At 35.0% G+C, this 12,864-nt stretch overlaps 1 protein-coding gene across 2 annotated transcripts in view; it reads right to left on the reverse strand.

The window, feature by feature from the left end:
• The window catches only part of LOC105218054 (semaphorin-2A), a 250,973-nt gene that overhangs the window by 183,181 nt on the left and 54,928 nt on the right, over positions 1-12,864 (reverse strand). For both annotated transcript variants that reach the window (XM_054232840.1, XM_054232838.1), the window contains one exon: positions 7,645-8,667. In XM_054232840.1, the coding sequence (XP_054088815.1) occupies positions 7,645-7,843 (199 nt within the window). In that variant the 5' untranslated portion in view covers positions 7,844-8,667. The remainder of the gene's footprint in view (positions 1-7,644; positions 8,668-12,864) is intronic.

Below are 12,864 nucleotides of genomic sequence, written 5' to 3' on the forward strand. Positions count from 1 at the left end.
CCCAATGTATGCTACGTTTTTCGTTTTTTATATTAATGGAACTGTTTTTTTAACGTAAGCTAGTTGTTATTTGGACCGCTTTTAAAATAAAAATTTGTATATATTTATTTTATTTTTTATTTAAAAAAATTAAAATTTTTTCCGAAATATTTTCTTACTACCTCAGCACGTCTCACCACAAATCTAATCCCTCTTGACTTTTCAATCACTTTCACTTGTTCGCTTGCTTTCTTGCTGTTCATTTTGATAGCTTATTTTTTTATTATTCTGTTTTAACCCACTTCAGCATATTCCATTTGAGTGGTAGGGGAAGTAGCGTAAAACGTGCTTTCTTTATGCTTCGATGTATACTTTAAAGCAAACCTCTGTCTCTTTTTCCCTTCTACTGCTTCTGTTTCCCCGAACCCACTTACTTACTTTCTTGGCTTTGCTCAAATCTTGCGCAACAAATGGAAAATTGAAAATTTCTGATTATGAAGCATCTTATTATAATTTTGACAGCAGCGTTAAGCAGCATGGAAGCGTAAGGATTTCTGATTTGGCATGCTTGCACGTTCGGTTTTCCCAGCTACTATTTGCCTCGGCTGGTGTTATAGACTAACGTTCACACGCGCAGCCACTAGCACTCGAGTGATGTGTCTGTGTGCTTCTTTGGTGTTTTTGTTCTTTAGGGAAATATTATTTTTCGTACTTCTTGAAGTTGCCGGATTTGTGCTATGATGAAGCTGCTTGACAGCTTGAAGATTTTTACAACTTTTGTTATTGGCGGTTGGTTGCATTGTGGTGTAGGATATTATAAAGTAGCAAATATGTATATAAAATATCTTCCAGAGAATTTAGATAGATATAGCTTATGTTATGGTTTTATGGAAGATGATCTCACAAAACAGAGCTTGTGTTTCCTTTGAGTCCTTTTTATATATTTTTTGTTGATTTGAGGAAATTGTTTCCTCGGACCTTCAGAGAAGTCCTGAAGCCCATATAATCCTATTAACTCACATATCTCAGAACTCTGTAGCCTCTTCAAAATATAATTATATGGTAAAGCTAGTCTTTAGAGAAATAAAAAGTTGATTGTAACCTATATAAGTTGGACTACGAGCTGCTGACAGATTTAGTCCGCCTTGGTTCAACCATTATGCTGAAATTATAATTGCTTTGTTCAAAAGTGGAATATTGGACCTTGATACTGAGCAGACAGATAATTCAACAGTTGGTTAAGTCAGCAATGCTTCAACTGGTCTACGATGAATACTCGTACAATATTTTCGGAGCATCTTTTTCATTGAGTCTCATAGTATTCAGAAAATCGACCTATAAAATATAAAGCCATTTATTGACATAGAAATAGAAGAAATAATTGGTTTTGGCCTTAACTACGGACTAATGTTGAAGTGACCAGAATATAATTGGATTCCACTTTCAATCGGGTACAATAATGTAAAAAGTTTCTAAAGAGAGTATTATGGTTTTGTTCACACAACGGTTGTTTGTAAGTCATAAAACTAAACGAGTTAGATATAGGGTTATGTATATCGAAATGATCAGGGTGACGAGACGAGTCAAAATCCAAATTTCTGTCTGTCTGTCCGTCCGTCCACATAATCCTTGGGACCGTGAGGGGGTTGCCTTCGAAAATGGACAAAATTGCACCACTGCCACGCCCACACAAAATGGCGAAAACCGAAAACACATAAAGTGTCATAACTAAGCTATAAATAAAGGAAATGGGCGTGGCCCCTCCCCAAATCGGTTATTCGTATATATCTCACAAGCCAATGAAGCTATATAAACCAAACTTTCTGCAGTCGGTTCTCTTACGTCCACCACGCACCATGAAAATAGTTGAAATCGGATAATAACCACGTCCACCTCCCATACAAAGGTTAGGTTGAGAATTACTGAAGGTGGGTAAACTCACTAATGAAAAACGTTAGAAACTCTAAACTGTACAGAAGAAATTGAAGAAGGAAGCTGCATTCAGATTTTTTTTACAAAATGGGAAATGGGCGTGGCATCGCCCACTTATGGGTCAAAAGCCATATCTCAGGAACTACTGGGCCGATTCGAATGAAATTCGGTATATAATATTTTCTTGACACCCTGATGACACTTGTGGAAAATGGATGAAATCGGTTCACAACCACGACAACTTGCCATGTAACTCAATTTTGAATTCCATCTGATTCCTTCACTTTATAATATATAAATAAGGAACTAATGAAGGTAGAGAAATAAAACTTTACACAAATACTGTATATGATCTGTGGCATCACTTGTGAAAAAATTGTCGAAATCAGACTATAACTTTTCAAAGCCCCGAATATAGAATATGAAGAATTCAGTGTCTCCTTGTAATTTTTCACCGAAAAATTCGGTAAATCTCTCAGGTATCTTAATTTAATTCAAGGGAAATATTTCTCTTCTAATATTATGTCTCTGTACCAGAAATGGTTAAAATCGGGTCATAACTTCCCTAGCTCTCATATACCTAATTATATTTTTTTATGATTAGCTTATTCGATACTATCAATGACCTACGATTTTTTGATTTGTTGAAATTGTCAATTTGGTATTAAAAAACGACCATTGTTTACCTAAAAACCGACAGTTTTTCAGAACTATATCATTTTGTAAATTTTTGATATTTTTTAAAATCAAAAATAAATATTAAATCATGACAATCGCCTAAATTTTCATGGTTTACACTGGTATAGCCCCTTAAGTGTTTTATTAACTTTTGACGTTAATTAATAACTGCAGTGCACAGGTTTATTTTGTGAAGGTGTGTTCCTAATAGAAAATTTTTTCCTTAAAAGGTGTTTCTTAAAAGTAAATTTCTTGAGTAAATTTTCCGGAAAAATATTGTAAATATTCCTTATTCTATATTTACATATTGAGTAAAACAAAAAGTGATATTAATGCACCAGCTATGTCTCAGGGTACGAAAAGTTGCTGTAACTTTGTACCTTTGATCAGAATCTAGACAAATGGATTATATTTTCCTATTTAGGGTACAAAATTTCGCTCAAGTGATTTGTTCTGAGTTTTTTTGCAGATCCTAAAAGCACTAATGATTTATGTTTCTCATTGGTTTTTGAGGTGAACTGGTTTTGTGGGTTGTTAGCAGTTTGAGACTAGTTGTGAAGCGAATTTCGAAATCGTAGTCTGGTCAGTTATCGTATTCACCGATTTTAAAAGATGTTAAATATATTTAATTCAGGCATATTGACTGGAGTCTAATATCTTTAATTGTAATAACATCTACAAATAATATTATGGATATTTTATTGAAATCTTAAATTTAAATATTTAAGAGCTTAAAGCTTAATATTAAAGCTTTTGAAGTAATTTATACTTAATCAAGTATTTCTTCAGCCACCATTTGTCTCTCCTGTTACCACAGTTATTTCTTTAAATTAAATCAAACCCACTGTTTGCACACTTTTCTTCTATCTAAACTGCTTCTTCGACTATCAGTGTAGCGCAGGGTGGCTTTCGTCGTGGCAAACCGTACACAAATCATTTATCTTTTTCACTTCCAGCAAATGCAAACAAGTAAATAAATGTCTGTGCGTTTGCCGCTTTCATCTTTCAACAGAGAGGATAAGTGTCTTCTTATACACTTATTAAACAATAATAATTGCAAATAATGTTATTTTATTTAGACAAGGCATATTAACTTGATACATTTATACTGGCAACCATTTGAATTTGTGCTTAAATTCAAGAAAATGTAAATTTCCAACCCTCTGTCATACCCACTTACAATTACACCAGAGTATACTTAAGCAAAACACAGGCACATTTGCTTTGACTCCAATCCATATAATTTTGACATTCGTCAAGCATTTATTTTGTATACAACAACAAATAAATATATATTTACTTGAGAATTGTATGCAAAACGGTGACTCCAGCCAGTATTACTGCTGACTACACTTGATTCGATTTGGAGTTTCCCGTTTTGCGGCATAATTTGTGCACAGCTAATGAGTACCCTTATTATAATAGATATTTAGTATAAAGCCGCTTTGTCAGCGTTATTGCGTGGAGTGGGTAGACTGTCACAACCCCTTGTAGGCGCGTGTGAAGCTCCGCGCACATTTTGACAGCCGGCTGCGGTTTAGCTGATGTGCGGCTGTAACTTTCATTAGTGGTTTGTTAGAGAGTATCCTTCTCGTGTTTTGGTATACGAGAGTGTTATGACAATCTAGCCGCAGTGTAGACAATAACAGACTCAGCGCCACAGAGTGACAGCTTCACGGCGACAATTGTTGCCGGCAAGATGAATTGCTGCTCCTCCACTCAGATTTGTTGTCACACATGTGAGCGACAAGTGTGAACATTATTCAGTATTAAGCTAATTTCTTGAGTGCCCTTTTGGAGTGGCGTACTTATGGGTAAGTTTGTTGGTTTTATACATATGCAGTTCTACATAAGTGTTATTTGGATGAGTCTTTTTGCCTTGTCAAATTCGTAATTTTACTAAACAAGTGTTGCGGTGTTGTTTTGAAATTGATTAAGTGTTTGGTTTAGTGTTTGATTATTTGAATACGTAAACGTATACGAATATGTAAAGTATAATTATGAAGAGACAAAAATTGCACTGATTTTGACGGCATTTTGAAGGAGTTTTCTCTAAAACAAAGACACTTGCTGGATGTGGTTTTTCAAAGCATACTTGAAAAGAGTTAAGTCTAATGACGAAACTGGTGGTAGTGCAACTTTTGGCTCACTGCTTATTAACAAGGGAGGGTACTTAAAATATACGTCTGAGGCTCGCTGGAGTCTGGGAGAATTGAGTTGAGATCTTTAAACTAATAGAAAATACAATATGAAAAATCGCACATCAGCAAATATGATTAGTTGAGCACAGAGGGATCTTGTAGGATACATCTAGAGCAGGCTCTTATAAGAATTAGGTATGAGAAAGGTCTATGTAAAGTTGACATGAACTGAGCTGAGCTAATCAGAAATGTTTTCACACCCATGAGATTCTGGGATCTAATCGCAACCACTTCAGATCTTTGATCACAGGGGATGAATTTTTTTGTAATCCCAAAACTGAGACTTATTTTGAAACAAAAGGCTAGCAAAACTTTATGCATTCTTTCGAAGTAATTGAAGTTATTATTATCAGGTTGTCTCTCTCCGAAACAACTATGTAAAAAATGGTTTTAAATATACTTTTTATGACCATGATTTACAACAGTTGTACTCAAGTCGTTTCCTGACTTGGCAACTGATTGTAGTTCCAGTTAATAAACAGAACTCAATGGAGAATATTTGAAAATAATGCGGACGACTTTCGCTGCTTGCTCTTAAAAAACAATTATCCGTAGGCTCGGCACCAAGTTGAACTTCAAAATTAATTTCAATTTACGAATTGTTTCAAAGAATTTTGTCGTATAAGAATAGGTTGGATATAATTTGGAACACTGGACGTCTCTAAATTGGCAAGTCAAGCTTCAAATAAGAACTGCCCAAAATTGTTATTCACATATAGAGAGTACAAATAAGTGAAATTTCAGTATGAAGGCCATGGTAAAGCTGTATTAAAAAGATTTTAAAATCTGAACTGCAATATGGTCGTTAAAAGATTGCTCCACAAGGATTCAACTAACAAAAGCGATTATTCTGTTCATTTATGCTAGGCATGAATGTGATTGAGTGGCGGCCAGATTATAAAAAGAAGATTCATCTTGACCACAGCTAGGGGCTAGAGGCGAAAAAATACTTATATATTTTACTTTGTGTTAAAAAAATAACAGGACTTTTCCAAAAATTAAGAGAACCTTAAAAGGCCGTCAGCAGCAGAGATGAAATCGCTGAAAGTGTCTTTCGACGATGCGAAGAAGCGCTGTCATAAGCGCCACATTATAGAAAGAGGACTATTTGTTTGTGAATTGTTGAACACACCGCGTAATCCAAGTCCAAGGACTAAAATTACCATATTCGCAAACAAATCTGAATAATCAGCTGGGAAATGTTCTTCACTACCGATCGAACACAACGGATTGAAGAGCTGTGACGGAGCTACTAAAGATTGTCTAATGCTCAAAGCTAAGTTTTATTTGGGTATAGCAATACGTATTCTAAGAAGCATCTGTATAAATAGTAGTATCGCGTATTCCAAAGAGCTAAGGTATGTATAATATGGTAGTGTTGCGAAAGTTAGGAATGGTCAAAAATGTATGTCTCTTATAAAGAGGTCTCCTTCTTATAGTATATTTTTAATGAAAATTAGTTCATATTCATTTGTAAACATCTCAAAAAAACATAACCTCAATATTTAACAAAAATTAGAATAGTTTGTCAAACTAATTGGAGCAACATATTAGGTCTACAACTTTGCTTCCACCGTTTTCCAATATATGTCTCTGGGGTCAAGCACTGGTCGATTAAATCAATTTTTTTTATATCGATCTTAGACATTTGTGTCAACATTGCGGGAATGTCTCTAGGGTAAAGCACTGGTCGATTAAATCGATTAAATCGTTTTATATCGATCTTGAACATTTGTGTCAACATTAACCCAACAAAATTTTGTAGAGATCTGTTTGCATCCCAAACTTATTCTCAATTGAAAATGTCACTTTTTTTTTTCTTTTGAGCAGAATTCTCGACAATTGGGGGAAATTTTGCTTTCTTTTTTTAATGTGCGGCTGAGACTCATCGAATGCTTTCGGATACGTACGGTGAAGTGACAAAGTAAGTGACAAAAAAAACCTTAAATTTACAAAAAAAAAACGGCGGAAGCAAAGTTGTAGACCTAATAGTATTGAACGAATTGAATTACAGTGACTTACTAAGTAGATTCGGATACTAATTCTGGCTAAGAGGGCATGAAATAAGTATGTAATCGAAGGTCATGTACATCCTTAAATACCTTTCTTAAATCACTAGTCTCCTTATGCAACTTAAACGACTCATAGAAGTGATAAGCAAAGATTAAATGTAAAAGTCTAATCATAAGACATCTTAATAAATTCATTAAATGTATTACCATCATGTCCTCTGGTATTTGCAAGTTGCAGTAAAAATTATTAGGAGATACAAGAAGAAGGCAGTAGAATTAAGCGACCTTTAAATGAAGATAAAAACCAAACTGTCGATATTTGGGCCAAACAGCACCATTAAGTTGATGTAATAAATAATGCAACCTTCGCCCAAAGACACATGTCAAGCAAAGTGGGACTATATGCATGCACAAACATAGGAATATGCCTGGAAAATGCTGCAAAAGCTATTTACAAGCTTAAGGCAATGGAAAGCTTTCACAAAGTGCCGAATTCGTTGCTTTTGAGCGCAAAAAAATAAACAAAAAACGGACTTTGAATTCACCACTTTAGTCTGCTCACCACCAGTGCAATATTATTTATTTTATTTTTATGCCTTTTAATTCTTTAAAAACATTCACTTAAGTGAACTTTACTCCTGTCAGTTCATTGCATGTGCGACGGGGCGTATGAGTAACAAAACCATGAAAAAAAGAGTAGTGCCAAAGTGACACACATGACATGAGGACAAATATATATATTGCCGCGACCATTACATTTAAAGCGCATTTAAACCAAGGGACACACAGGTGAAGGGGGGGTCAACATGTGGGTTTTATGCTAACGCTTTGTGTGCACTTACCTGGTGACAGCTCCTCGGTAATGCCCTGAATGGACACGGTAAACAGTGTCAATATGATGGCGGCAACCAGCAGCCATTGTGGTTGGTGCCACTGATGCCGTTGTGGTTGTGCCGATGGCTGCAGGCGATGCTGTTGCTCCAATTGCGCAACATTTGTTGCAAGCGCTTTTGTTGTTGGTGTTGATGCAGCTGCTGCCATGGTTCAGTATTACCGCAAGGCTGCTTCGTTTGGGTCGCTAGTTGTTGCTTTTGTTGTTATTGTTATTATTATATGGCAATGTTGAACAAATGTTTCACTACTTATGCTTTTACAACAATTTTGCTGTCACTTGACGTTGTTTTATTGTTGTTAGTATGCTTTTCTCTGCTGGCGCTTAAGTGAGTGTGTTTGTATGTGTGTGTGTGTGGCAGCGTTTAAGTTCTTTACATTGCAGTTTATTTAGTTTTCAGCAACTTTCGCATTTGTTTTGCACTATTTTCCGTGCAACCGTGCAATCGCACTTTGTCACTTTTGTTTGTTTGTCCTTCGGCTTGCCTCAGAGTCACACTTTCATACTCTACCTTTTTCACCTTTTTCCTGCAATTTACATTGCTTTTAAAACAGATTGCTCAGGTAGAACAAAAAAATCTGGACAAATTTTTCACACAACTACAAATACAACAATTAGTTTTTGTTGTAAATTGCTGCTAAAGTTTTTAACTTTCCATTTCTTTGTTTCACGTGATTTTTCGTTCAATTCTTACTCTTTTTCGTTCAAATTCTATTCATTTTCGTTCAAATTCTATTCTTTTTCATTCAATTTCTATTCTTTTTCGATTTTTTTCATCACCTTTTTCTTCAAGTTTACAGTTTTGTTCTTCTGCGCCACTTTTATTCTTAATGGACAATTCGAGCAGTTGGCAGTTGGCACTTGACCTGCTCTTTTACACTCTCAATGTGACACTTTGATGTCGATTGCAATTGCAAATGTATTTCACCGTTTTTATTTGCTCACTCTAGTTGAATAGTTGACACTCGAGCGCCTAAAAATGAGAGAAAGAGAATAAAAAAATTTGAAATTAATTTTGGTGTGAAATATTAGATGGTTGTTGCAATTTTAATAAAAACTCTTGTGAAATATTATTTCCGTCAAAGGGCTTTGGAATCAATAACTGTAATATAATTTATTCATGTAAGCAAGTAGAGAGATAGCAGAGTAAATAACACCTCATTTAACAGTATTAGGATCTCACTAGAGCATACGCATTTCATAACAGAAAACAAAAAAATGTCTGCAATTTAACATTTAGAGTACTTAATTAACCTTTAATTATCACTACATTAATAACTTGCTTTAATATAGTCCATTTGGTGATATGAGAAAAAAACAATTTAAAATAAAAAATTTAATATAATGAAAATAATTATAAGTTTAAAGAAATATTTTATACCTCTGAATCTATATTTATTGCCCAGACAGTTATAATTGCCAATTAAGTAAATCAAAGCAACTCTGCTATTAATTATAATATCGAGTGATCCAAGTAGAGGTACTTTTCATACTGTCAGAACAAAGTTGCTAAAGAGAGTATTATAGTTTCGTTCACATAACGGTTGGTGTTGATGAAACTTGGAAGACGTATTACATTGCACCATAAGAAGGTTTAGTTCGAAGATGGGCCATATCGGACCACTGCCACGCTCACAAAATGGCGATAACCGAAAACATATAAAGAGCTATAACTAGGCCATAAATTAAGCTATTGTACTAAATTGGTATGAAGGATCGCACTATAAAGGGGCATATGTGGTTGTAATTTTTTTGGGGAAGTGGACGTGGCCCTGTCCCCTACTAAGGTTTCTGCACATATCTCGTAAGCTACTAAAGCTATATCAAGGAAACTAGAGTCATTTATTTTACGTACTACCGTATACAGTCCAAAAATGGAGGAAATCCGATTATAACCACGCCCATCTCCCATACAAAGGTTCTCCATATCTCCTATTTTGTGAAAATAGTCCAACTCGGTTCACAACCACGCCTACTTCCCATATACCAGAACTTTGAAGACGATCAGAATCGTTTATTTTACAATATATAAAGTAAGCACCAGTGAAGATATCGGAACAGAACTTTGCAAAATTACTACATTTAAAGATTGGCATCAACCTTCTGAAAATCACCAACATCGGTTCATAAGATTTCAAGACCCCATATATCGAATATGAGCTTCAGAGCTTCTAACAAATCTTTTACTGAAAATATATGTAAGTCTCTCTATTTTGAAGAAATGTTTCTTCTAATAATATGTCTCCGTGCCCGAAATCGGGTCTTAACTTCCCTATCTCCCATGTACATAATATTAGGGTTTCCAAAGTTCAGTGGGCTTTATCCATAGATATGCCGAATATTTGAGTCAAATTATTTGTTATATCAATAAAATTAAATAAGTAAATTGCGAGAGTATAAAATGTTCGGTGACACCCGAACTTAGCCCTTCCTTACATCTTTCAATAGCTTTATTTTGATAGATCACGCGTGAGTCGTGTCAAGCTGTTATGTTCTTCCTGAAGAGATTCAAGAGCTGCCATTACATCCAGAAAAAAACAACTGTTTGAAGTAGTTTGTGGGTCCATGGAATCATCGGTCCATTTTTTGTTTTTTCAAAAATGATGCCGGTAAGAACATAACTGCAAATGGCGACCGTTATCGACATTTTGTTTCAACAAGACGGCGCCACTTCCCACGCGACGCTTCGCATTGAGAGAATACTTCAGTTACCAGATAATTTCACGTTTTGGGTCGGTCGATTGGTCACCAAGATCGTGTAATATCACACCGGTAAACTTTTTCCAGTGGGAATATGTAAAGTCTAAAGTCTGTGCAGACAATCCCGATTCAATTCAGGCCTCGGAGTAAAACATCACGCACGTCATTCGCCATTTACCAGTCGAAATGCTCGGACCAGTGGTCGAAAATTGGACTCAATCGCTGGATTATCTAAATGGATCACCCTTTTGAGCTAGGATGGACACTCAATTAAATTTTGAAGTAAAATCTTTCTAAAACTGAAAATATAATGAATACTTCAAGAGTCCCTATATTCCCACATTCTAATGACTACTACTCGTGGAGTGTTTTCGAGTAAGGTTTTGCGATTGATGTGTGGACCTTTTAACGAATATGGAACACACAAGGAATTATTTGAAAGCATTACCTAGTACAGCGAATTGAAGCCAGAAGTGACTGCATTCTACCATAAAAAGGGATTTAATGAGATAGATACTAACTGGTTTCATAGATTAGTTGTTAATACTTGGTCAATTTGCCCAAACTAAAAAGGAAATGAACTATTGGTGAACTTAGCTAAAAGCTTGATTTATCGATTACATACTATTCCTGCAATCTAGTGTAAAAAATCTGCTTTATGCAATTCTATATTTGGGGCATTCTCTGGAAAAAAAGCCACTTGAAAAAAAAAGTTCTTTATTTTCTTTGGCAATTATATATCTTATAGTACATGTAAAACCTAAAATAAAACATATGGTTTTAGGTCTGTGTAACGCGGGGTTGCCATATTATAAGAGGCCAAAGCTTTTTGTAAAAAAATGTTCGAACCGCCATAACTTTAAATCTAATGAACAGATTTTAAAACACCATATGACTTTTTTGTACAGAATTTCTGAAACTGTATATCGTAAAAATTTTTAAAATTAATATTTCATAGCAAAATATGAAAAAAAAAATTTTTTTTTGGAATTTTTAACAACTTATGCCCCTTTCGATTTTTTTCGAAAATATCTTAAAATGTTCGTTATTTCATCACCTTTTTACCCCCCAAAGGGAATTTTGAGACAGCAATATTTGTATGAGCTACAAATAAAAAACCAACTCAGAACATGATGAAAAATCATTGATTTATGCACTATTATTATCAGAATTTAGCGTAACCCAGGATTAACGACGTGAACGTATCAGACATTTAATCACTTTTTGTTTTTTTTATTTTTTAATATTTTTTTAATTTTTTTGTATTTTTCAAATTTTTAATTTTTTTTTTTTGGTTTTAGTTTTTTATTTAAAATTATCACGTACTTGAATCTAATCTACGTTTTCTTCCAGAGAATGCCCCATTTCTAGAAATAAATACTCGTTACGCCATTTCTTAGTCCCAATATAATTAAATCGTATTTGTGCAGCCACAACAACACCACACAATCTCGTTTGCAATTCGTTGTTAAGTCAACTCAGCACGCCTGACAGCAGTCGCAGATAAACCTGCAAACTTTGCTGAGCAGATAAAAATGCGAAGAATAACAACTCGACGATGACATTTATAAATAAGGAAAATATTTTCAACCACAAATGCGATAGCTAAGCGCAGACACGCATACTCAAAAACAAGCTTATGTGTGGTGGAGGCGAAACACATTTGAATTTGCATTTTGCCGTTTAACTGACTTGCATTTTCTCGTTATTGTAGTTGTTGTTGCTGCAAATGCAGTAAGGCACCGTATGTGTATTTATAAACAGCTGACAGCGCTTCATTTGCACAATAACAATGGCAAAGCTGACAGCTGTTTATGGAGCTTTTGCAGTAATGCATTTGTTGTTGTTGTTGTGTCTGTTATGTGAATTCTATAGAACAACAAGTGATTTTGTGGTTTAAATGGGAAAATATTGTGTGAGAGAACGAAATATTTGGTTTTTCTATATTTTGAGATACAGTTTGGGTTCAAAGGTCACAGAGAGAAAATAGACTTCTCCGCTGAGAGAACTTTGACATTATTTTCCACTAATTTTTTAAAGATTTTATATTAATTCAAATAAAATTTCGTCTATTTGTTCCACAAAATTACATAAATTATTCCCAAAAAAAGATCTGAAGTTCTGACCATTTCTCTTAAAACTCCAAACAATGTCTCATCCCACACCAAACACTCAAATCATCACGCTTCCAGTCAGCATGAGACAGCCCCAACCACTCCGTTAGCCGCATTTTTAATCATTATTGGACACGCATCAAGTCGGTGGCTATATAGACCAGCGACGGTTGTCAACCGCATCCATCAAATATTTGGCAAATTGACATCTTCTCGTCGTGGTCACAGCTGGAGCACGCTAACGAATTAACCGACTAAATGGCAGGTAATGAAAGCGGAGATGGAGTGAACGCACCTATTTTGCTTGGCAGCTGATGTGCCGGTTGAGCTGCCAGTATTGCCGCGGGTGGTGGTTT

Source organism: Zeugodacus cucurbitae, chromosome 6, assembly GCF_028554725.1.
Source record: "Zeugodacus cucurbitae isolate PBARC_wt_2022May chromosome 6, idZeuCucr1.2, whole genome shotgun sequence".
Taxonomy (NCBI): Eukaryota; Metazoa; Arthropoda; class Insecta; order Diptera; family Tephritidae; genus Zeugodacus; species Zeugodacus cucurbitae.